General features: G+C 44.0%; 1 protein-coding gene across 8 annotated transcripts in view; it reads left to right on the forward strand.

The window, feature by feature from the left end:
- The window catches only part of DNAJB12 (DnaJ heat shock protein family (Hsp40) member B12), an 83,640-nt gene that overhangs the window by 49,379 nt on the left and 8,356 nt on the right, over positions 1–25,905 (forward strand). For all 8 annotated transcript variants that reach the window (XM_069980532.1, XM_069980537.1, XM_069980536.1 and 5 more), the window contains exons 2-3: positions 18,243–18,405; positions 21,583–21,728. In XM_069980532.1, coding sequence (XP_069836633.1) covers positions 18,248–18,405; positions 21,583–21,728 — 304 coding nt within the window. In that variant the 5' untranslated portion in view covers positions 18,243–18,247. The remainder of the gene's footprint in view (positions 1–18,242; positions 18,406–21,582; positions 21,729–25,905) is intronic.

Consider the following 25,905-nt stretch of genomic DNA (forward strand, 5'->3'; position numbering starts at 1 on the left):
TTAAGGAGCCCTGTAAATCATTCGTTTTTTCTTTCAAAAATGCTGCGTCCAGATGTTATTTAGGGAGTCAGTAGTGAAATATGAAATGCTTTGCCTACAAGCTTATTTGTGTATGCCATTTTTTTTCTCCCTTGAGTGGTGTTTTCTGGGTCATGCTTGGCTATGGTGTTATGTTTTTTTCACCTTCTTTGTGACATTTATAGACTTATAAGCCTATAGACTTATATGTGAATGTTTGGGTGTTTGTTTTTGCATGGTAAGAAAAGACGCTTAAAGTGACTCTGTACCCACAATCTGACCCACCAAACTACTTGTACCTTCGGATAGCTGCTTTTAATCCAAGATCTGTCCTGGGGTCCATTTGGCAGGAAATGCAGTTATTGTCCTAAAAACAACTTTTAAACTGGCAGCAGTTTAAATGTATGCATTAGGCTGGCACAACTTCTCAGTCCCTCCATCCTTCCTCCCCACCTTCTTCATCATCAGGAATGCCACATTTTATCCTGTCTGAACATTGCACAGGTGTCTTAACGATCCAGCCCATGTTCAGTATTCACACAGCTGATGATTAGGAGACAATCTGCCTGGAGCATTCCTAATGATGAGGAGGGCGGGGAGGAGGGACAGAGAGGGTGTGCCAGCCTAATGCACAGAAAATCTAAGCCCCAGCCATTGGGCACGGGGCTTCCAGTTTAAAAGTTGTCTTTTAGTACAATAACTGCATCACCTGCCGAACGGACCCCAGGACAGATCTTGGATTAAAAGCAGCTATCCGAAGGTACAAGCGGTTTTGGGGGGTCAGATTGTGGGTACAGAGTCACTTTAACCCCTTAAGGACCGGGCCTGAAATGGCCTTAAGGACCGGAGCAAATTTTATGAATTTGACCAGTGTCACTTTATTCATTAATAACTTCGGGATGCTTTTACCTATCCGGCTGATTCTGAGATTGTTTTCTCGGGACATATTGTACTTCACATTTCTTGTAAATTGGAGTCGATACTTTAACGAATCTTTATGAAAAAACCCAAAATAGCGTGAAAAATTGTGAAAAAATGCATTTTTCCAACTTTAAAACTTTTCTGCTTATACAGAAAGTGGTTATACCACATAAATTATATATTAAATAGCATTAGCAACATGTCTACTTTATGTTGGCGGCATTTATTAAACTATATTTAATTTTTTCTAGACAATAGGAAGCTTAAAACATTAGCAGCAAATTTCCAAATTTTCTGTAAAATTTCAAAATCAGATATTTTTAGGGAACTGTTCAGGTTTAAAGTGTATTTGAGGGGACTGTGTGTTAGAAAGCCCCACGAAGCACCACATTTCAGAAACTGCACCCCCTAAACTCTGCAAAAGCACATCCAGAAAGTTTTTTAACCCTTTAGGGGAGTCACAGAAATAAAAGCTAAGTGTGTAAGAAATTTGAAAATTTTAATTTTCTGTGCAGAGATTTTATTGTAATCCAATATTTTTCATAATTATAAACCTATTACCAGAGAAATGCACCCCAATATTGATTGCCCCGTTTCTGCAGTTTATAGAAATACCCCATATGTGGCCCTATTGCTCTATTTGACGCAACCACAAGCCTCAGATATAAGGGAGCGCCTAGTGAATTTCAATGGCTCCGTTATTTTTGGACATTTTTGACTGTACCACTTCAGGTTGGCAGAGGCTCTGGGGTGCCAAAACCTAAAAAACACCCCTAAAGGGACACCATTTAGAAAACTACACCCCTCAAGGAATGTAACAAGGGGTGCGGTGAGCATCTGGACCCCACAGGTGCTTCACAGTTTTTCCAAACAATATGGCTTGAAAAAAGACTAAAGTATTTTTTACACTAAAATGTTGTTCTAGCCTTCAATTTTTCATTTTCACAAAGGGATAAAAGGAAAAAAAAAAAACACAAAACATGTAGCGCAGTTTCTCCCGAGTACGGAAATACCCCACATGTGGACATAAAGTGCCAAGCGGGCGCAGGACGAGCCTCCAAAGGGAAGGAGCGCCAATTGGCTTTTGGAAGCTGGATTTCACTGGAATGGATTTCAAGGGCCATGTCGCATTTACAGAGCCCTCGTGCTGCCAAGACACTGGAAACCCCCCACAAGTGACCCCATTCTGGAAACTACACCCCTCAAGGAATCTAACAAGGGGTGCAGTGAGCATATGGACCCCACTGGTGACGGGCACAAATGTGGAAAAATGTGACGTGAAAGTGAAAATTTTCATTTTTTTCACTTTCATGGCACAAATGTGCCCGTCATCCAGGGGTCCATATCCTCACTGCACCCCTTGTTAGATTCCTTGAGGGGTGTAGTTTCCAGAATGGGGTCACTTGTGGGGGGTTTACAGTGTTTTGGCAGCACAAGGGCTCTGTAAATGCGACATGGCGTTCATCATCCATTCTAGCCAAATCCAACCTCTAAAATCCAAATGGCGCTCCTTCCCTTCAGAGGCTTGCCCTGCGCCCACATGGCGCTTTATGTCCACATGTGGGGTATTTACGGACTCGGGGGAAATTGCTCTACACATTTTGTGTTTTTTTTTCTCTTTTAACCCCTTGTGAAAATGATAAATTCAAGGCTAGACCAACATTATAGTGTAAAAAATTTAATATTTCATTTTCACGCCACATTGTTCCACATTTGTGCCCGTCACCAGTGGGGTCCATATGCTGACTACACCCCTTGTTACATTCCTTGAGGGGTGTAGTTTCCATAATAGGGTCACTTGTGGGGGGTTTAACTGTCTTGGCAACACAGGGGCCTTTTGAATGCAACATGGCCCCTCGAAATCCATTCCATCCAAATCCAGCCTTCAAAAACCAAATGGCGCACCTTCCCTTTGGAGGCTTACCCTGCACCCGCATGGCGCTTTATGTCCACATGTGGGGTATTTCCGTACTCAGGGGAAATTGCTCTACACATTGTGTTTTTTTTTATCTTTTAACCCCTTGTGAAAATGAAAAAATCAAGACAAGATCAATGATTTAGAGTAAAAATTAAAAAAAAATTACACTAAATGTTGGTCTAGCCTTGATTTTTTTTCCCATTTCCACAAGGGGTTAAAAAAGAAAATGAACACAAAACGTGTAGGGTAGTTTCCCCTGAGTACGAAAATACCCCACATGTGGACATAATTTGCCATATGGGCACAGGGCAAGTCACCAAAAGGACAGAGCGCCATTTAGAGGCTGGAATGGGGGATGGAGGCCATGTCGCAATTACAAAGCTCCTGTGCTGCCAGAACAGTAGAAACCCCCGACAAGTGACCCAATTCTGGAAACTACACCCCATAAGGAATCTAACAAGGGGTGCAGTGAGCATATGGACCCCACTAGTGATGGGCACATGTGTAGAACATGTGCCGTGAAAATAAAAAATACCATTTTTTTCATTTTCACGTCCCAAATGTGGCCGTCACCAGGGGGCCATATACCCGCTGCCCCACTTGTTAGATTCCTTATGGGGTGTAGTTTCCAGAATGGGGTCACTTGTGGGGGGTTTCTACTGTCCTGGCAGCACAGAGGCTTTGTAATTCCATCGTGGCATCCTCTAATGGGAATGGCGGCCATACCTACTTAGCTGTGGAAAAGGGACAATTCTAATTTATTTGGGGGTATTAGGCCAATTATTAGTTTATAAGGTTGAAAATGACAGGTGTCCATCAAATTCAACCTGTGTTGATCCAGAGGAAGGCAAAAACCCCTCGTGAGGCAGACGACAGTAGCCTCATCACAGGGGAAAAATTCCTTCCCGACTCCATAATGGCGATCAGAATAATCCCTGGATCAACGTGACCCCTGAAATAGGAATAAGGGACAGAATTTAGATAATGTAGAACCCCAATGACGTGTGGTGCGCCTTGGAGCGATCCAGTATGCAGAGGCCGGGGGGATCAGGACAGGTGTCACACTGGAAAATGTTGTCCTTCCTGATCCCCCTGTTACACCCCACTCTGCACTTCTTCTGGGGTCTCCTGTTCTCCAGTGTGGGGGACGTCACCTGGAGAATGTTGTCCTGGTGCGATACGGGGTCCTTCATATCCAGAAGCGCTGGGTCCGCTCCATGGCTGCTAAATATTAGGGCTCTATTACTACTTCTGATATGTTCAGATCGTGCCGCAAGCTACAGTAGCTCAGGCAGCGAGGGACCAGAAGAGGGGGTGCTGGTATAAAAGTTATCCCGTACAGGTGGTAACCTTTATCCAGCAGTGGGAAGATCAGTTCCCGGACGATGTCCCCACTAACTCCGAGGATGGGGGGGTCCCTTCCTTCATACACTCTAAGGGTACGTGCACACTGCGGAATCGCGAAGGATAACCCTTTGTGCATTCCGCAGTTGGCACCCGCCGGCGAACTGATGCAGGCGCACGTCTCCGTCCGTGTCGTAGACTCCATTCTATGCACGGGCGGATTCCGCTCTGCGTCCAACGTGTTGATGGAATGACGGATGATGGAATCCGCCCGTGCATAGGATACAGTCTATGACACGGGCGGAGACGCGCCCCTGCATCAGTCCGCCGGCGGGTGCCAGCTGCGGAATGCACGAAGGGTTATCCTTCGCCATTCCGCAGTGTGCACGTACCCTAAATCTGTAAGTGTACCCTGAGGTACTCTCACAGAGTTTGTAGAATTTCACACCATACCGTGATCTCTTATTGGGACGGTACTGGCAGAAAAGACGTGTCTGGGGGGCAGCGTACGCTACGCTACTCCCAGACACGTCACTGGATGATGAGGAGGATGAGGATGAATGGAGGAACAAAGGACCCCCCATTCATCCTCACTGGCTGTTTCGGTGTCGGAGGCAATAATAACGTATGCGTCCGATACCGAAAACACCCTGGGGGCCATCTTTATATGGGGATTGGTATATAGGGTATGTAGTGGTGTAGTGTAAAACTTTATTCGATGTAGTGTGGTGTAATGTAGTGTTTTTTTTACGTGTTTTTTACAGTAAGTATACAAAAAAAACCTACGCCAAAAATGGTGTTGCTGATAAATGCCGCACTTATGTTCGGCACTTATCAGCAGACCGTGGCAGTAGAATATAGAAAAAAAACACCCTACGCCAAAAAGGAGGAGTTGATGATTAGCAGCGCACTTTCGTGCGATGCTGATCAACACTCAGCGGCGATAGGGTGCGGAAAATAGAAAAAAAAAAATTGGGAAAAAAAATTTTTTTTTTACTACATTCTGAACATCCCTGTAGTGGCTGATACGTGTATTACACTTATCAGCCGCTAGGGGGCAGCAGAGCGCAAGATCCGAAAATAGACGACGCTGGAGCCGGAAAAATACGAAAAAAGACGACGCTGGAGCCGGAAAAAGCCGATCGGGACTCACGGAAGAAGCCGAAGTCCCGACAAGATGAAGAGGACGCCGGGAACCCGGAAGACGCCGATCAGGACCCCGGGACAGGTGAGTAATGTACAAATACCTGCTCTGGACCCCTCAGCTACCTAGCTGAGGGGTCCGGAGCAGGTATTTATTACTTGTGGGGACTTTGATCGCCGTGAACGGCCGGCCGGCTGGCCGGCCGTTCACGGCGATCGGGACGGTGGTACCGTGACCACCATTACTTTTTACAGTAATGGCGGTCGGTGCCGTCCTCGGACAGCACCGACCGCCATTTTTTTCCGGGTCATCGGGCCACCGATGGCCCGGAAAGGTTCCGATCGCCGCTATGGGCTTATCAGCCAATAGCGGCGATCGTCGGCATGGGGGGGGTTAACAACCCTCCATGCCGACAGGGAGAGATGGCCTGCTATGTATTATAGCAGGCTATCTCCCCCGATCGGGACCCGGCCGGCCGCGGCGCCCGTTTAAAGGGCGGACGTACCGGTACGTCATGGGTCCTTAAGTGACAGTGATCCATGACGTGCCGGTACGTCATGGGTCCTTAAGAGGTTAAAGAGTCACTGTCGTATTTTTTTTTTTTTTTTTTCAGAAATCAATAGTCCAGGCGATTTTAAGAAACTTTTTAATTGGGTTTATTAGCCAAATCTGCCATTATCTGCATGTAAAAAGCCTTTTCCCAGGTCCCCCCCTCCTTCCTCTTTTTCATCCACTCTGAAATATCTGAAAATTGTGACTTGTTGCAGGAGACGTCCCCTGTCTGTTCTAGGGAGAGGGGAGGGGGGAGGAGGAAGGAGGGAGTTAGCCGGCAGCAGAAAGCAGATAACAGAGGATTACAGGCACGGAGCTGGGTGACAGCTGTAATCCGAGCTCAGACAGGTCACTGGTGACTGTCACAGGAGATATCCCGTGAGGGATTTGTAGATTAACTCTTTGTTGTCCTGTTTTGGTCTTTTCTTTAGCTCTCTCCATAGGAGAACAATGAAGACAGGGGGGAGAGCTTCAAACTGCTTTTTCATGATAAAAATGCATTTTTCGGATAATAAACCCAATTACAAAGTTTCTTAAAATCGCCTGGACTATTGATTTCTGCAAAAAAAAATTTCACGACAGTGACACTTTAAGAATTTACATAATCAGACATGTAATATACCTTCCCTTTGCACAATTTTGTCAAGATACTTTTATACTTTTTATGTAAATCGTGTCTATATGTAAAATCAACACATGGGTATAGAGACCAGCGGGGGACCAGGTTTTTATTGTTTTAGGAGCTGTGTATAGTGGGGTGTTTAGGTGCTCTGCTCTTTTCTGCTGGAAAATCTGCAGAATTAGGTGCAGGTTTTTTGTGAAGATTTTATTGTGTATTTTGGATGGAATTGTTGTACAAAACGTCAGCAAAAATGCCAACTGGGTGAAGGATAACATCATCCACATGTATGGTGCTGTGTTCTGCTGTAGTTTTACCTGCACGTGTCAAACTCGCCGTCCTGTGTGAACTTACCCTTTAGGGCTAGATTGTCACGTAACATATCCACAGCAGATTTCACGCTGCAAGTTTGCAGTGAAATCCGCAGCAGGTTACCTCTCCTGTCATTTACAATGTGATTACATACTCGCAGCGGGATTGTGATCCTGCTTGGGAGTATGTAAGTGCCAGCCCCCTTAACCACCCGCTTCTGGGAAGATACTTTACCTGCTCCACAATCCGGCCACCATAGGTCCTGCGCAGCTAATCAGTGCATGGGCCCCACAGCAGTAACTGATTGGCCGTGCAGGTAAAGTATCTTCCCGGCAGCGGGGAGTTCATAGGGCCGGCACTAACCCGCAGCGGGATGACAATCCCGCTGCGATTATGTAATCACATTGGAAATTACTGGAGAGGTATCCGCAGCGGATTTCGTTATGTGTGAATCTAACCTAAAGGGTTTTTTTCAGATGCTGAGAATTTCACGCACAGGCGGGAGTATAAGTACATACCTACCGCTTCAGAGGATCCCGGCCACCTTGTCACAGCCTGGCCACTGCTCTCGGAGCGGTAATCGGAAATCTAGCCAACGAGCTGTCACAATACAGGGAGATAAAGGGGCCAAACTACAAAGAAAAACAATTTTGCTAATGCTAAGCATTTTTGCAAAATACCATTTTTGTTCGCATTCTCTATCCCCTTACAAAAGTTTAGGTGATGAAAAAAAACCATTTAGGGAATAAATTTGGTGCTGCCCTATAGTAAGATTCTCTTTGTTGTCCAATTACTGCTCAGGTTTCTCTTCTCATATGGCTTTGGTAAACTGAACGCTGAGCTCAGCAAGATCCAGATGTGTACAGCAGTGTGCTCTGTCACTGTAACTCTCACCTAGGCCACCTTACTGCACATGAGCCGTCCAACACCACCTTCTGCTGCAGACAAGGCTTGTATTCTGCTGACAGTGCTGTGTACTAGTACAAATGCTCACTGGCAATCCTAGTGTGTAGGAACCATCTGAGATCTGCCTAAGGAACCCATTAGACCTTGTTTACACAGTACAGTCATTTTTTGTGCAAAGCAGTCTTTTTATATAATGCTGAAAGTGCCTGGTTATATTACCATGTCCAGCCTATAGACTTACAATAGACCATAACCAGCAGGCAAATCTGCTTGTTCTGTCCATGTTGGGAAGAGAAGTGCCTTCCAACAACTCTGGCCACCCTTAGCGGGGCATAAATCATCGGATTGGAGGCTTTAAACTGCAGGTGGCAACAGCGGTCCACAAAGGGCAGTTATTATAGAATGATATTTTCTAGGCAGGGCTGTCCCTGTACATTATACTACAATTATATCTCATGGGTTTCACCCCCACCTAAGTATCCCAACCACAGCCATACAGACCAGTCTGACAGATCTGGTGACTTCACTGCTATATAGACCTTATGGCCCACATTACCAGCTCTCATCCCACAGCTTTGCTGTATCATTCGCCTGAGCCGGGTAGACTGGTTTCAGAGCATCTCCTTGGGGACTTTCTCATCCATCAGGCGTTCCTTCTGGGATGTTTCATGTATTTCTTCATAGTGAAGCAATACATTAACTATTTGCTGACATGGGAAACGTACGGTAGTTTTACAGTAAGCTGTATATTAGAGCCGGACTCTCAGTATGTTGTCTGTAAATGTGATGGCTTTGCTTATGGTATAAATTCAGGCATCCATCACAAGATATAAGGAGGCACCTTATGTTATCCACAAAAGTATGTTAATTGTCTCCGCACTTGTTGTGCCCCACACTGATAGGGGATCACCATGGCATCAACAAAATCTGCATCTGCAGAAGTCAGAATCTGCGAATCCACATACTCTATACAGGCCCAACTATGAGTCCATATCATAGCAATTGGTAAAAGAACCATTTACACTGGGCAGCTGTTGGACAGTTAAGTGGCTGCTCAATCATTTGTAAAACAGGTGTCTGTGGAGTCTCGGTTGCGAGTCTCAAAACACGGGATAGCCAGATATCTCTAGCCTGTTGCCACGGGGTGCCTCCATGATGGGGAGAGCACCACACCACCCTGATAAATAGCCCCTTAAGTCCCACTCGGTTGCGAGTATTGGAACACAAACAGGGAAATACCAGGGTGGCCCCTTTTGTCAATGTCTAACTCAAGGTACGAGTATTGCGATCATGACAAGGGCTTGCCAAGGCAGGCATACATCCACAGACAGCCATTTCGGAGTATTTGCCCCTCGTCAGTGTGGAGTAGGATTCTGGCTAGTAGGATTCTGGCTAGTAGGGGCAATAACAAATCGACCAACAAAACACAGTAATCACTGAACTCAAGGAGAACCGTGAAAAAAACTCCAATGGTATTTCCCTGTTTGTGTTCCAATACTCGCAACTGAGTGGGACTTAAGGGGCTATTTATCAGGGTGGTGTGGTGCTCTCCCCATCATGGAGGCACCCCGTGGCAACAGGCTAGAGATATCTGGCTATCCCGTCTTTTGAGACTCGCAACCGTGACTCCACGGACTCTTGTTTTGCATATTTAAATTTTTAGGGGCATCAGTGGAGACTCTTGATTGAGTACTTCATTGGATTTTTTTTTTTTCACTGTTCTCCTTGAGTTCAGTGATTACTGTGTTTTGTTGGTCAAACAATCATTTGTAACCTATGGTCATTCTTGCAGCCATTCATCCTCCAACGAACAAGCAATTGCATATTTGCCGGCTGATCATAGTGCCTGTTACATGGAGTAGTAGTGATAGGGAACATATCTATGCTCTGTTGGTTGATGATTGGCCCACGTTAAGAAACCTGTATTCTTTAATGATTTGTGAATCCTTATGTCATAAACCACCCTCTTAAAGAGTCACTGTCGTCCAGGCGATTTTAAGAAACTCTGTAATTGGGTTTACTAGGCAGATATGCAATTTTTTTTTTGCATTTAAAAAGACTTTCCCTAGGTTCCCCCCCCCCCCCTCTCCTTTCTGTCTTCCACTGCTCATTATCAGAAAATCTCTACTCTTTTACATCAGTCGAGCCCTGCGTGTTCTATGGAAGGGGGAGGAGGGAGATTAGTCAGCAGCAGAGAGCAGAGAACAAGGGATTACACAGCGGGGAGCCGCTGGAGCCCCTATTCAGAGGTCAGAGAGGTCAGTGCTGACGTCAGAGGAGAGAGCCTGGTGATGAAGCTGTAAATAAACTTTGTTGTTCTATTTTGGTGCCTCATTTCCCTCCACCCCTCCCCTCTCCATAGAGAACCATGAAGACAGGGGAGAGCTTCAAACTGCTTTTTCATGATAAAAATGCATTTTTCGGCTAATAAACCCAATTACAAAGTTTCTTAAAATCGCCTGATTTCTGCAAAAAAAACATTAGTGTTCATGACAAGTCATAATACCAGGACTCCATCTGGTTCATACAGTATACCAGTATGTCACTAGACATTAATTTATTTTTTTATGTAGCTAGTACAGCACTAGTACACTGCTTCTCTCTTTTCAACTATTGTAGCAAGTGTAAAAGTACTGCAACATTAAAGATACCAGCAAGTCATGTGGCTGAGTCCCAGTGGGCAGCTATGTTTGTGCTTCTGGATCTATCTTGGCAGACAGGTTTTTTTCTTTCAGTTTGGTCTGTTTACTGTGTGTTTATTTTTCTTAAGGGGAACCTGTCACATGTAAACAGCAGTCACATCTGCAGGCATCTTGTTATAGGGCAGGAGGAGCTGAGCAGATTCATGTATAGTTTTGGAGGAAACTAGCCTCTACTCATTTTGGGCTAAGTAGGCAAGTGGGAACCCACAGAGCGACGGCCATTTCACGTATGCTTCATCTGAGTGGTGAACGACCAACGCTCTGTGGTGATCATCTCCTTTCTCTACTGCTGTTCATTTGATGTTGCCAAAAAAGTTTTTCCTGACTGGTGAGTGCCTCTTATGTTCTTATTTCTCTATTGAGACTAATATTGAGGATTGTTCTGGAGAGCATCCCTAAATGTAACGGCACATCAGCCACTCCATGCAGATTGGGACTTATCTTATTTCTTGTGGGCCATGATATTCAGCAGTGCCAGCTTCTACTCCATTGTGTATCTGCAGATTAGATTAGACTGCATTTTTAACATGACAGGTTCCCTGGCAGAAAGGGTACACAGGGACACATACTAGGATTTACTCAGAAGTGCTGGAGTGTTCCCGAGAAATCATAGTCTCAAAAGCGGCCAGGAACAGGGTAACTGGTCACAGGGTTGGTTCCCACAGCTGCTTTCCACCTCGCTGGCCTGGAGTGACAAAGGGCATACTTTAAGCTTTTTATAATATGTTCTGCTTGGTGTGATAATGCCAGTGCCAATAATGTAACAATTGTACCACCTCATCATATTCACTTGATATTCATATTGTTCTTCTAGCATTTGTGTCTGGAACGCTTCTGATGGCAAACACTTAAAGGGAACCAATCACTTAAAAAACAGCTATATTGCTATGGGAATGTGCTGTAGCAGCACCCAGCACACTTCCCAAACCTGCTTCTCCACCCCCCCATCCCTGGAGTGTACAGCCCGAAAACTTACTTTATAAAGTTGGCGCCCTGTATGAAAATTACCCCCAAGTAGTCACGGTGGGCGGTGAGCTGCGGCAAGTAGTCAAGGTCCCTGGGTGTTCTGGAACACGAAGGGCGTGATTAGCTTGCATAATTGTGGCAACGTCACAGAGAGCCGTGCTCTCCCTAACGTCAGCACGCCTACATTCTTTCTGTGCCTAACGTCATTCTTTCTGTCCCTAACGTCAGCACGCCTCTCGGTGACGTCGCCAAAATTATGCAGGCTAATCACGCCCAGAGGGGCGTGATTACTGCTCCGGGACGCCCAGGGACTGTGACTACTTGCCGCAGCTCACCGCCCACTGTGACTACTTGGGGGTAATTTACAAACAGAGCTCCAACTTTATAAAGTAAGTTTTCGGGCTGTACACTCCAGGGACGGGGGTGTAGAAGCAGGTTTAGGAAGTGTGCTGGGTGCTGCCGTTTTTAAGTGATTTGTTCCCTGTAAAAAAAAAACACAAAGAAAACCATTTCCTCCTTCTAACACCTGAAAGTGTTGCCTTACTAGGATCTACAGCCTTATTATTCTGCTTTAGCAGTGGGATGTTTTGGTAAACTGTAACACAGTGAACTGCAAAAGGCACTCTTCGGACAATCCTTAGATTGTTCGGGTGGACCATTGAAGTCAGTGGTGGTCTGCTGCCGATACTCCTATTACAAAGAGCGACGCGCGTCAGACCGTCACTGACATTATCGTAATTTTTCAACCTGTTGAAGAACACGATCAGCCATAACCTTGCTATTACATCAAACGATTATCATCCGGAACGTCCGGTAATCGGCCAAGTTTCTGTAACCTGTTTCTACCACTTTCATCACAAAAGTCTACAGATGAGCTGTATATACTGTGATCTCAAGTCTGCCAGGAAGAGTCTGTTAGTGTATAAGAGGCGTAGACAAGCTATTGGGACAATGGGTCCTCCTCCAATTATATTCTTTCCAAAAAAAAGATCATAACTCGGGCTGGAAAACCAAAGTATCCAGCCTGCAGTTTTTCTTCTTGTCTTTTTGCAGGTACGTGAATAAAAGGATGCTCAGCGCCGTCTCCACAGCATCTTCACTTTATTCTGCCATTGCAAGAAATAGACGTATAGACACTTTGCCTAATTGAATAGTATGTGAGCCACTAGTTTCCTTTACATCAGCAGAAGCATCATCACATAGCTGCGTGTGGGTTAAGATTCATGACTCCCAGTGAAATTATAGGCTGCAGTCTAAAAATAACAGCCCAGCCCAGTAAATGGATGCCTCCACCCCATGCACATGACTCTAGCACATGAGAGGTCCGTTATGTGGTTTCCTCTACAGTCCACTCCATTATTTTGTTGTTTTCATCTGTGCTGAGACATCTGTTTTTGGATATGTAACACAGTGTTGTTTTCATCAATGCTTTATTTTTTATGTTTTATCTATGTAAATCTCTAAATCTCATTTAGGGCTAAATAGTCAAGTGGGCAGTCCTACTCAGTGATTGACAGCCATCTGTATTACAGTGAGCTGTCAGTTGTTGAGCAGGGTCACCCACTTGACTACTTACCCAAGAATGAGAAGGAATTTACATGAATAAATTATTAGTATTCCCACAAAGCTTTGTCATCGTACTCAGCTCCTTCTTTTCTACAACATGTTGCCTGCAGATTGGACTGTATTCTCACTGGGACAGGTTCCCTTTTGAAAAGAAAGCAGTAATAAGCACAAAATTCTAGACTCCTGAGATTTCCTAACCTGCTGAGCACAGAGGATGAAGGTATGTCTTTTACATTCATCCTCAGCGTTGTTCCCCTGCACTTAGATGTTTACTCCTTTAGGAGCACTTCCGGGGGCTGATCAACGCTGTGGGGGCGCGACAGTGGTCCTAATGGTGTTTCAGTGCTCCAAACGGTCTTACTGGACCGTGGAGTAAATGACTAAGTGCATTGGAACAACGCCAAGGATGAAGGTAAGAGACCTACCTTCATCCTCAGCACCTCCTGTGCAAAAGAAAGCTATCAACAGGTTGGATTTGCCATTTTAAAATGGTGACCCATTGACTTTATTAGGCCAGCATTGCAGCCTCTAGACAAGGAAAGCAGAGGAGTAAAAATGGTATGGATGTCCCCTAGTCCCGCTGCCATGTTTTCTAGTAATTGCTAGAGGTCCAGCTGCCAATATAGAAGGCAAATACTAACAATATGCTCTCAGTCAGAACATAAGCACTTCAGCACTGCAACTAAGCGAAGTCTACTATGTTTTTATGTTCCACAGATATAATACATACATTTGTGAAAAACACCAGATGTAGTCTACTTGTAACTGTATTCGTTGTGTACCCTAGGTATTGTAATATACACTCACCGGACACTTTATTAGGTACACCTGTCCAACTGCATGTTACCACTTAATTTCTAATCAGCCAATCACATGGTGGCAACTCAGTGCATTTAGGCATGTAGACATGGTCAAGACAATCTCCTGCAGTTCAAACTGAGCATCAGTATGGGGAAGAAAGGTAATTTGAGTGCCTTTGAACGTGGCATGGTTGTTGGTGCCAGAAGGGCTGGTCTGAGTATTTCAGAAACTGCTGATCTACTGGGATTTTCACGCACAACCATCTCTAGGGTTTACAGAGAATGGTCCGAAAAAGAAAAAACATCCAGTGAGCGGCAGTTCTGTGGGCGGAAATGCCTTGTTGATGCCAGAGGTCAGAGGAGAATGGGCAGACTGGTTCGAGCTGATAGAAAGGCAACAGTGACTCAAATAGCCAACCGTTACAACCAAGGTAGGCAGAAGAGCATCTTTGAGGCAGATGGGCTACAGCAGCAGAAGACCACACCGGGTGCCACTCCTTTCAGCTAAGAACAGGAAACTGAAGCTACAATTTGCACAAGCTCATCGAAATTGGACAGTAGAAGATTGGAAAAATGTTGCCTGGTCTGATGAGTCTCGATTTCTGCTGCGACATTCGGATAGTAGGGTCAGAATTTGGCGTCAACAACTTGAAAGCATGGATCCATCCTGCCTTGTATCAACGGTTCAGGCTGGTGGTGGTGGTGTCATGGTGTGGGGAATATTTTCTTGGCACTCTTTGGGCCCCTTGGTACCAATTGAGCATCGTTGCAACGCCACAGCCTACCTGAGTATTGTTGCTGACCATGTCCATCCCTTTATGACCACAATGTACCCAAGATCTGATGGCTACTTTCAGCAGGATAATGCGCCATGTCATAAAGCTAGAATCATCTCAGACTGGTTTCTTGAACATGACAATGAGTTCACTGTACTGAAATGGCCTTCACAGTCACCAGATCTCAATCCAATAGAGCATCTTTGGGATGTGGTGGAACGGGAGATTCGCATCATGGATGTGCAGCCGACTAATCTGCGGCAACTGTGTGATGCCATCATGTCAATATGGACCAAAATCTCTGAGGAATGCTTCCAGCACCTTGTTGTATCTATGCCACGAAGAATTGAGGCAGTTCTGAAGGCAAAAGGGGGTCCAACCCGTTACTAGCATGGTGTACCTAATAAAGTGGCCGGTGAGTGTATAATGACAGGGTCAAAGAGACGAAACACAGGAAGTTCCATGTTTCCTATTATAACTATATATATATATATATATATATATATTAAATGTGAATTGCAAACTTGCTATATATGTTGATTTAGATTTTGAACAATATAACTACAGTGACACTTTAAAGCGAATCTGTATTGCCCAACACCGCCCCCCAAACCTCCAGTACTGTTTGGTAGTTCTTCTTAATCCATGCCTGGTCCCGGTCTTCCCTTGTCTTCTGGAGCTGGTATTCAGGGAAAATAAACTTCTTTTATTCCGGTAGCATGGTGTCAGAGGCAGGGCCTGGAGCATCTGTGCCCTAGGCCTGCGGTACCTCTCTGGCACGCCCCTGGGCTGGTTATTTATCTCAGGCAGGCTAAGGGCACAGATGCTTCAGGCCCTGTCTCATTGCCAAAATAAAAGAAATTCTTTACCAAAATACCAGCCCCAGGAGAGAAGGGAAGCCGGGACCAGGCAGGGATTGTCCAAATGGAAGTTGGAGGGTGATGTTGAGTGAGAGAGAGTTTATTGTAAAACTGCTTGCGATCACAACCCCTGTTGATTTCTTAAAAATTTTTTTTTTTTTTTTTTGCAACAGTGCCTCGCTAAGAATTGTAAGAGAAACAAATCGATGATCTCAGGGAGACCAGCCAAACGACAACACTGCCGGCTGCTAGTGAAAGTGCTCAATGCAGTGAAGTTCTAGGTGCATTGCCCCCTGGGAAACATGAAAAAGAAGAGCCCGTGGAGCCTCATCAAAGAGTCTCGTAAACACAGGACTGGCCAGATATCCCTCCCGGAGGGACCCAGCCAAGGGGTGGCTCCTGTAAGGAAACCACCAAAACCACCATATTAAGTGGACCTATAAGTCAATGTAATGACAAGGGAAAAACCAAGGCTAGGTATCCATCCACATACAGCTGTTTCGGGGTGTTGCCCCTCATCAGTGTGGAGCAGGATTCTGGCTAGGTAGGAGCAATGCCTTGTAGAGCCATACAGGAAACAAATCGCTGACCTCAGGGAGACCAGCCAACGACAACACTGCCGGCTGCTAGTGAAAGCGCTCAATGCAGTGAAGTCCTAGGTGCATTGCCCCCTGGGTGGTTTGGGTGGTTTCCTTACAGGAGCCACCCCTTGGCTGGGTCCTTCCCAGAGGGATATCTGTCTAGTCCTGTGTTTCGAGACTCTTTGATGAGGCTCCATGGGCTCTTCTTTCGCTAAGAATTAGGCTGAATTAATGAGATTTACCTATAGAAAAGCCAAATAAAAACCAGTGCTAACATCTATACAGGAGAAGGAGAAGCGATCATGGAGTGTGGAGGATTGGATGAAAAGGATCATCAGTGAGGAATTCTCAATCAGTATTGGGAAGGAGATGACTTTATTTATGATAGGTTTATATGATAAATTATGCTGTAGACCAGTAGAGATGAAGAACGTTACCTTAACAGCTAGATATAGAAACTTGATGCATCATATTACTTTGCATTGACAACTCCTCAAAGTGTCATATAAGCTGAGGAGGGGCAATAAATTACTTATTGGGATTTTTTTGTTTGTTTGTTTGCTGATTCCATAATTTTTTTTCTTTCTAACATGGGATCCCATTTTTTTTTTTTAACTGTACTTGATCTGAAAAGTCAAATGATATTAACATGAGGAAAAGCAGCTGTGAAGGAGCTGAACAATCACTCACCCACGCATCCTGCTATATTAATAACATGTACCTTTGGTCAAGCTGAACCTGCATGTTAATGGATAATCTAGATTAACATACTGACAATCAGGACATTTGCACTTTATTACTGTATTTTTCAGTTTTTTGGCTTATGCTATTAATTGAATAGGTTTTTTTTGTATGTTTTTAATGTCATTATTTGTATTTTTTGTATTGTATGTACTTCTTATTGCATTTATAGTACATACATTGTACAGGTGCTATGATGATATTTCCCAGCTTCTGTATAGAACAAGTACAGTATATGCAATCCTTCGTCTAAGAAACTTTTTCTACTGGACCCTCACCCAACAGACAAAATGATGCCTGGGCCTCTTGGGGCCTCTCCATCTATGGTAGAAGTACATGCAAATATAAACACTAATGCTCAGTCTACCTTCCATTTGTCTCCTAATCTCTGTATAACATAAAATAAGTACAAAATGAGTCAATGATATTCCTAAAGGCCCTATTCCACGGAACAATTATCGGCCGTATTCGGCCGATATAAGCTAGCTCTCACCCGGGCAGCCCCACCCGGACCTGCTTGCTGCCGCGTGGAATAGTCGCGGCAGCGAGCAGGGCACTAGGAGAAAACAAGCGCTGATAGCGCTCATTTGCTCCTCTTAGTCGGCCCATGGAATAGGGGCTTTAAGCAGAGATTGTTGCAGTCAGGCAAAGGGATGTGCAGCTTATGGTCACTTTTGTGGGAACTGCCTCCCAAGCTGTGCCTCACCAGCAACTTGGGGGCGTCTTACTGGTAAGGCCCGCCTCACAGTTAGAGAAGCACTGGTCTAAGGCTTCATCCACACATCAGTATATTCTGTCCGTAATTCAGGGCAGAAAGCACCCATTGATTTCACTGTGGTCATCCACACATCCATTTTTAACAGACAACACATGGATGCACCATCCTTTGCCGTCCGTTTTTTACTGGCGCATTGCCTAGCAAACAGTAGGCAGGCTCCACCCTCTGTCATTTTATTATCCTTCTCCTATTTGCTTTGCTGATCTGCAAAAACTAATTTCTCCTGGACATTACTGATCCTGGTTTCTAAGGTCTCAGAAGAAAAACTGATCTGTGAATGAGGCCTAAGCTTTTATACACTTTGAGGTGTCAACTGAAACTATCGACTTTGACCAAGCGACTGTCTAATGTGTATGTGGGGAGTCACTCAGCTGTCCCTGACAGATGTTGGGGTACAGCAGGGTCAGGCACGTTGGATGTTATCTGCCTGATTCTTTTGTTCTCAGGAGAGAACCAGAGGAATATTATCATATAGGCCAGGTCAAGGATCCAGCTATCTTGTATCTCTATTCCAGCTCCATTTTGAGCCATAATAAGGCTGCCATATAAGTAGATAGGACCTCTATTGTACCTACTTATAGCCCTGATTTTATATGGAGGTTTCTAGTGTTGAGGTCTTATCAGTCTGAAAGAAACAGAATCCTGGCATGTTCAGTCTCTGTATGGACTGTATTATAGTTTTTGTTTCTGTGAACTGGTTTCTTTTACTTGATCTTGTTCTGTTTTTGTCTTATGCAGCGCTAATGGATTCCCTCTCAAAAAACAGCCAGCCAAACGGCACAGAGACCCCAAATCCTCGCCACCGGAAGAATGTAGCCGAACCAAGTCCATCTGCAAACGGAGAGGCCGGAGGGGAAACTGCAAAGAGTTACACACAAGACCAGCTCGATGCTGTTAAGAGGTGACTAACCCTGACTTAAGCCATTTTCAGAATATATTATCGTGGTCCATTAGCCGAGACCTCCACAAAGCACCAGAGACAAGTGGCTGTGACTTGTTGCACCTTGGCATTTTTTGTGAATTAAGTTGAAGGGGAGTTATAGCCTCACTGTATGTCAAAACCACATTGCCTGTAATCCTAGTGATCAGCGAGAGTCTGCTCTCTGCTGCCATTTCTATCCATGTCAGGAACTGTCCATAGCGGGACCAAATCCCCATAGATAACATTTCCTGTTCTGGATTATTCCTGACACTGACAGAGGTGGCAGCAGAGAGCACTGTGATAGACTGGAAATACATTACTTCTTGCAGGACATACAGCAGCTGATAAGTACTATAAGACCTGAGGTTTTTTTTTTTTTTTTTTTTTTAATAGGAGTCATTCATAGGTCTGTATAACTTTCTGACACCATTTAATTTGAAAATCTTTTACAGAGGTGAATAGCAGAGGAGCTATCATTATGTGACAGCTGATGTGTGCTTGACAGGTGATGCCTTCCAGCTCCATGTATTTGGCAGTGGGTGGACGTGCCTGGCTGTAGATGCAAAACGGCTGATCTTAGTTTATTTGCTTTAAGCTTTCTTCAAGATGACCCATCTCCATAATGTATTATGATCTGATGAAGAAATTGCAGATGCACAGGCAGCTAGCATCAGTTAATAGCTCAGCTATATGTGACTTGTGCACACAGTAACACACACTAGTACAGAACAGTGTGTAGGTGGATGGTACTGCGGTAGACGCTGCATTTCAGAAGGAACATTTGTAGTTTATAACAAAAGTTATTAGATCACTTAGATCTTTGAAGAGATTTCCAGTCTTTTCAGTACATTGTGTAACAGGGACTTTCTGCGGTTATATATGTCCTTTATTTAATAATAAAATATGGTAGTAATTGTAACACTATGAGGGATGGGCACACAGGTAATGGAAACGCTGCAAGAAAAGATTGTAGTAACCATAAAACAGTCTAACGGATTATATTAGTGTGAATGGAAACTGGTGAAAGACACACACACACCCTCACGCTGTTTATATGCCTCTATACTGTGCTTCCCTCACTACTAATATGCCCATGTTTTGCACCAGTGACCTACAAGTGGTGGTTGTGGAGCAGAGAGCCAGTGGCTGTGCCTGTGATAACCTTCAACTAGACACAGACGTAACTGCAAGCTGCGCTCATCTGTCGATCTGGGGCAACGGTTTTTATGCCTTTGGCTCTACTGAATTCTGCACACCTACTTATTATAAGGGTTAAAGACTTTGAAGCAACAGGAAATTCTAAAAGCAAATGTACCACCTTTTACTTAGTCAATTTTTTTTGTTATACTACCTAGTCGGCGCCGGCGCGTACATCAAGGTGGCACAGTCCATTTAAAAAAAAAAAATATATACCGCCTGGTTCCCGCAATCTGCACCAGTTTCCTTATGTGTCCTTTGGTCTGCTCTTCCCTTCCCTCACTGTCGCACCTCTGTCACTGGAGCAGGCATACACATATTGACCTGAACCAGCTTTGTCCACCGTTGCTTGCTTCTCCCGGCACTTCAGCGCCTGAATGATGTCGCACGTATGCCGTAAGTTGGGAGAATGGATGCTGGGGGTATGCCAACTCCATGTCTCCTAACCTGACAGCCCCGACTGCTGTGCACAATGCACTGCCGGCAGCTGTCTAGGAGGGGGGTTTCTGGTTTGCTGGATACGCAGCGTTAGAGGGGACTGCAAGCACCAGTATGCCATGGAAGAGGGTACAAGGCTTAGCATGACAGAGGAGGGGACAGCAAGGCTCAGTATGTCATAGAGGGGGACTACAGGGCTCAGCATGATGCCTACACATAGTAGAATACATACTGCATACTGCAATCATGGAGGGTTTTTACGATGGATCTAGCTAGTATGGACTAAATCACAGTCCTTAAAAATAACTGGACGTGTGAGTGAGGATAAGTCTTTATTCACATGGCCCGTGAAATTGTCTGTGGTCGCAGATCCACAACCATGGACAATTTTAGGGTCTTCATTTTAGTCTATTTATACCATTTGTTCTGGGGGAAAATAGGACGGGTCATAGTACGGAGGTGGATTGCGGCATGGAGTCCGTGAAGAACAGGGATCCCATGTCACGGTCACCGCTTCTAGCGGTGTAGGGAGAACTGGCAGCGCAAAGCCCCAGTCGGGTGCACTCAGCTGCATTCACCAGCTCCTCTACAATGTGCTACAGGTACAGGCGCCTGGAAATATTTAGAGAACAAAGCTGGGGGACTACGCTGGTTGAAGTCAATATGCGTATGTCGGTTCCTTGCCTGACACACTTAACAAGACTTGAGCCCTGACTGCCACCTCCCATGCTGGTCTAGACAGAAGGGAGGGCAATATAAAGGTGGTACCTAGCACTCCTCTGCACAGGATGGGAACACTGCAGTAGCATATACACCCCTACTCTGTATACACAGGGCTTAAGGGTCAGGAGGCGCAGGTGCTGTCCTAGGGGTTGTTCATGGTGTTGATGTCTGTGGGGGGGCCTGCAAATGCACATTAATGGAAAACGTAGATACGGATGTAAAAATGGATGCACTCACAGATGGTTTTCCAGGGATCTTGGATCTAGCTAGTGGGACTAAATCACGGTCCTTAAAAATCACTGGATGTGTGACTGAGGCCTAAGCCTACAAAACTGGCCCGGAAGGATCCAATTAAACTCTGTTTAAAACACCCACAGGAGATGGGTGAAGTGCAAGTCAACAGGAGGTAGCCACACAAGTTACTGATTGCTGCGATCAGGAGATGTAGTTGGGGAGTGAGCATGGCGGTTGTGAAATCTACTGCCCGGATGACATGGCTACAGTGCTCTCTCCCCGACTATATCTCCTGATCACAGCAGGGCTCGGCAGTGAGACCCACCGGATCAGTAACTTTTCACATGCCTGATGTCATGTCAAAAGAAATGGTTATTGATTCTAAGTTAGTGACACCTTGTCCTGGGTATATTTATCATGTTCCACAGCTTTTCACTGTAGTTTCTTTGTGTTGACAGCATTTAGAGACAAAGCAAAGCACATTCAAAGCTACTGGAAGCATCTAGTGTAGAAAAGTACAAGAGTGCTTAACTTGCCTAATATGTATATATTGTTTTTACTTAGGATAAAACAGTGCAAAGATTATTATGAAATTTTAGGAGTAACAAGAGAAGCATCAGAAGAAGACTTGAAGAAATCATACCGAAAGCTAGCATTAAAGTTTCATCCTGATAAAAACCATGCTCCTGGCGCTACTGAAGCATTTAAAGGTAGGGCACTAAATGTATTTTTTAAATGAGCACATGATCATTTTAAAAGTTTTAATTGGTTTGATTCTGGGTGTCCAAAACTACAGATGAGCGTAACTTAATCATGCTTGAGTCCAATTACTTGGCATTTGAATACCAGTAGATGAAGTTTGATGCAGCCCTAAGGAGTCTTGAAAACCAGCTAGTATTACCCCATTTAGCTCCTGGAGTCATTTTATTTAGTTGGCTCATGTGATCTCATAGTAAACTCTGGAGGTTATATGTGTTTCTGTGCTCTTAATGGGTCATCTCAGCCATCAGAACTTCATATATAATGAAGCTATATTGACTATCCCCCACAAACTCTTCACAGGAGGAAGACAGAAACTCCCATTAGCAGCGCCTATCACATAGTTATCCTAAAATGTGCCTGCTGCTAGGGTAGGTTCAGACACAGTATAATAAATCTGCATGGTTTTTCTTTGCATTGCCAGGTACTGTAATAGAAGACATACTTGACAGGAAAAAAACACTGCAACCTTTCCTTCCACAGCAGAAAACTCACTATATAAGAATGGAGTTTTGTAGTTCTCCATTGACTAGCATTGTACTGTGAATTCATTGCAGACCCTTGGTGTTGAATTCACAGCATCAGCAATGGCTGAACATAGTCTGATGGTTACTCATGTATTTTACACAGAGCTGTAAACAAAACATGTTTTGGTATATACACAAACACAAGTTCAGACATAGCAGAAACTTTGATGGACAAGAAAATCTACCCTGTTTCTCCAAAAATAAGCCCCACCCTGAGAATAAGCTTTATTTTGCAGGGTTTTTGGAGTAGGCTTGAAATATAAGCCCTAGTTACAGTTAATGCCTCCAGTGCTAGGTTATGTCACGTGAAGTCACTGACATAACAGAGACCGAGAACAGGCATACTGTAGCTCCCAGAGTCCGCAGATTTGGGCTGAATCTACAAATAGATTTGCTCATCTCTTACTCCCAGATAACATGAGTTCAAAAAGGAAATTCTATTCTGTGTGATACAAGAATGGGATTGTTATTTATGGAACAGAATAAGGCCTACCTCAAATAGAAGCCCGAGTCCTTTTTTTGCGCTGCATGTCTTTTAGATGTTCCCCCTTGATGCTGCGTTAAAGAACTTTAAAATTATTTTTATTTATCTGTAAGGGAATTGCATCCAATTTACAAGCTATTAGATAATAGTGATCAGGATAGAGAAAAGGTCCCATCCAGGAACTGTGCCACTGCGGTCTATGGATTGTGCCTAATGTTGTAGCTCAGTCACTCAGATGGGCATGAGCTGCCAGTCACAGCTCATGGATTAATGTGGCTTGATGGTAAATTTATAGAGACTGTACAATAAAATATACCAATTGTTGATATATTTTGTGTGTTTTTTTTCTTTTGTTTCCACTACTGTATCACCAGGTCTTTGCAGTGTTTTATCCAGATCTAGTTCTCAGTTAACCCATAAGCTCAACCACAACAAAAAATTGGATACAAAGCCGTATAAAATTAATGCTTTTATTAAGTGCTTCAATGAAACTATTAAAATAAAATAAAGAAGCAAACCCCAAACAAGAATCAGACGGCAGAAACAGTGGATAGTGCTGGAGCTGCCAGACATAATTCACATTACAATCTCTATATCATAATTGGCCACTGGCGCTGCATGTGCAGAGCTAAATGACATTCAGATACCATATATCAACTCGGTGGTTCCCATATTGCACTTAAGTATACTTATTACACATATCAATCATTGCACGGCTCCTACATAAATACCATCATTTCTCACACATCACTGTCACTTCAGACTGGAACCCCGATGCATGTTTCGCGATAGTTTGCTTCCTTAAGGGACGTACCTTCTGGGACATCTGCATATAACCCATAAGCTGTAGTTTTGCCATCTAGGATAAGCGCCTGGCATGATCTCAGGATAAAGTCCAGCATAAATCTGCTTAGTGAGCTCTCAGCTGGTAGTACAGCAGATTTACTTACTCTCATGTTATAGGATTGACAGAGCCGTTAGTGAACAACTACTGGCCACCATCATGTAGTGTTATGTAGTGTTGACAGTACAGCTAGAACAGAATGAGAACATGATTGTATATAGCGAAGACCAGAACATGATGGTATATAACTAAGACAATGAATCATACTAGCTGTCTATAATACAGTGACCATTAGCAAAGGTCTCTGATTACCACTACCCAAACATTCAGATTAAAGGGAACTGGTCACCACTCTTGGCATGTCTGTTTTAGTATATGCAATGCCCATAATTCTTGAATATCTTTTCTTCTAGCTCTGTCATGTACCATTCCTCTGTGTAGCTGAATAACCAACTCTGTGTTACCAGTTGGGGGCGTGTTTCTACCTACTGTGTGACACTATCTAGTCAGAGATGACCACTCCAGACAGTGTAGGGACACCCAGGTGGCTATTCAATCATACATTTCTCGTAGGAATAACAGAAATGGCACATTGCACAGCTATGAGAAAAGATATTTTAGAATTGTTGTTTTATGGGCATTATATGTATTGGCTAAAACAAACAGTCCAGGAGTGGTGAGAGTTCCTCTTTAACGCCTTCCTGCAAATTCACATTCATGGACTGTTGAGTGTAACCTCATGTACATGTATGTGAACATGAAGGAGTTAAACTTTCGCAGCTGTTACTGTACATGATCCTTACCCCATTAGTGTATCTGATTGTCGCTTCTGTTACTGTACGTGATTGTTGCCACTGCTATTGTCTGCTGAATTTTAAAGCCCTTTAACATACTAAAAAGTAAAAAGGCCTTTACTAAATATAGTGACAAAGAGTGGACAAATTGTAAATGTGAATTATCATCTCATTTGTATTGTGTGACTATCCTTGTTGCACACAGAGATTTTTAAATCTAGCGGAACACATTTTTCAAATTGTTATGACATTCTAGAATTTTTCTACAAAAAAAGGGTAAATGTATAGGCCAAAATTTACTACTAATCTGAATTACATTTTGCCATGATAAAACAATCTCAGAATCACTTGGAGTTTAAAGTGAAGTTTAACCGTCTTGCAGTTATTACAACATACAGTGAAAGGTCAGTTTTAAAATATACAGCCCGGTCCTGAACACCAAAAGTGTCTGCCAATACTTGCCAATACTCCCCAGTACCACCACTCTGCACCATGTTGGTCACTGGAGTTTTGGCAGCCGTATTCCACATCATCAGTTTATCATCCAAAGCAGTTCGAGGTCCTTATCCATATCCAGGGCCTTGAAGGGTGCAGACTGGCAACTGGCGCGTAGTGTTCCTCTTGCTTGCATTAGGTCTGTTTGCTGAGGGTTTAGGTGGATTGATGGTAAACAAGAGGATTAGGTAGTATTGTCCTGGTATGCAATTTTTAAGCCATTTTGAACACATGTGGTGGTATTCCCAGTGCAAGCCAGTTCTCCCTGTGCAGGCCAGTTAATGCTAGAGATAGGGAAGTGTTTAAAGAGCTTAGCGAAGGTGTTTACTCTTCTCTTACTCTGACGTAGTATGAGATTGTAATCCAGAGGTAAACCTTGTCTATCTTACTCGTGTATTTACATGGAGCCACTAGCATAATGTGTTAGGATGTGTAACCATGAAAGGGTTACTGCAAGCAATAGGTTTACATAGGCTCATGACATATCAGTGCGAAAATGTCAATGGGCAGAGGTGTTAGTCACATGAAAATAGCTACTGTATGTCTTACTGGATCCATTTTATCCCAAGAGTTCACATATAGTAAGAGTTGCTCTATTATGTTCATAAGTAGACTACAGGAATATTATTGTATAAAAAATTTTTTAAAACAATATAGAGTGGGCATGTATATTTTTTCTTTCTATCTCTCTCTCTCTCTCTCTCTCTCTCTCTCTCTCTCTCTCTCTCTAGATAGATAGATAGATAGATAGATAGATAGATAGATAGATGAGAATGTTAAAAATAAAGTGATACTCGCTTACCCTGATCCGCAGATGCTATTCTGACTGCTGCTTCCTTGTTTCTATGACGTGTTGCCTGAGCAGGAACTGCCTGCTCAGCTAATCACCGGCCGCAGTAGTGACCCGCCTCAGTCAGCGGGGGCAAGAAGTCATCTAAACAGCAGCTGCGTAGGATAGTGGTAGGTGAGTATCAGTTGTTGTTT

The sequence above is a fragment of the Dendropsophus ebraccatus genome, chromosome 8, assembly GCF_027789765.1.
Source record: "Dendropsophus ebraccatus isolate aDenEbr1 chromosome 8, aDenEbr1.pat, whole genome shotgun sequence".
In the NCBI taxonomy this organism is placed as follows: domain Eukaryota; kingdom Metazoa; phylum Chordata; class Amphibia; order Anura; family Hylidae; genus Dendropsophus; species Dendropsophus ebraccatus.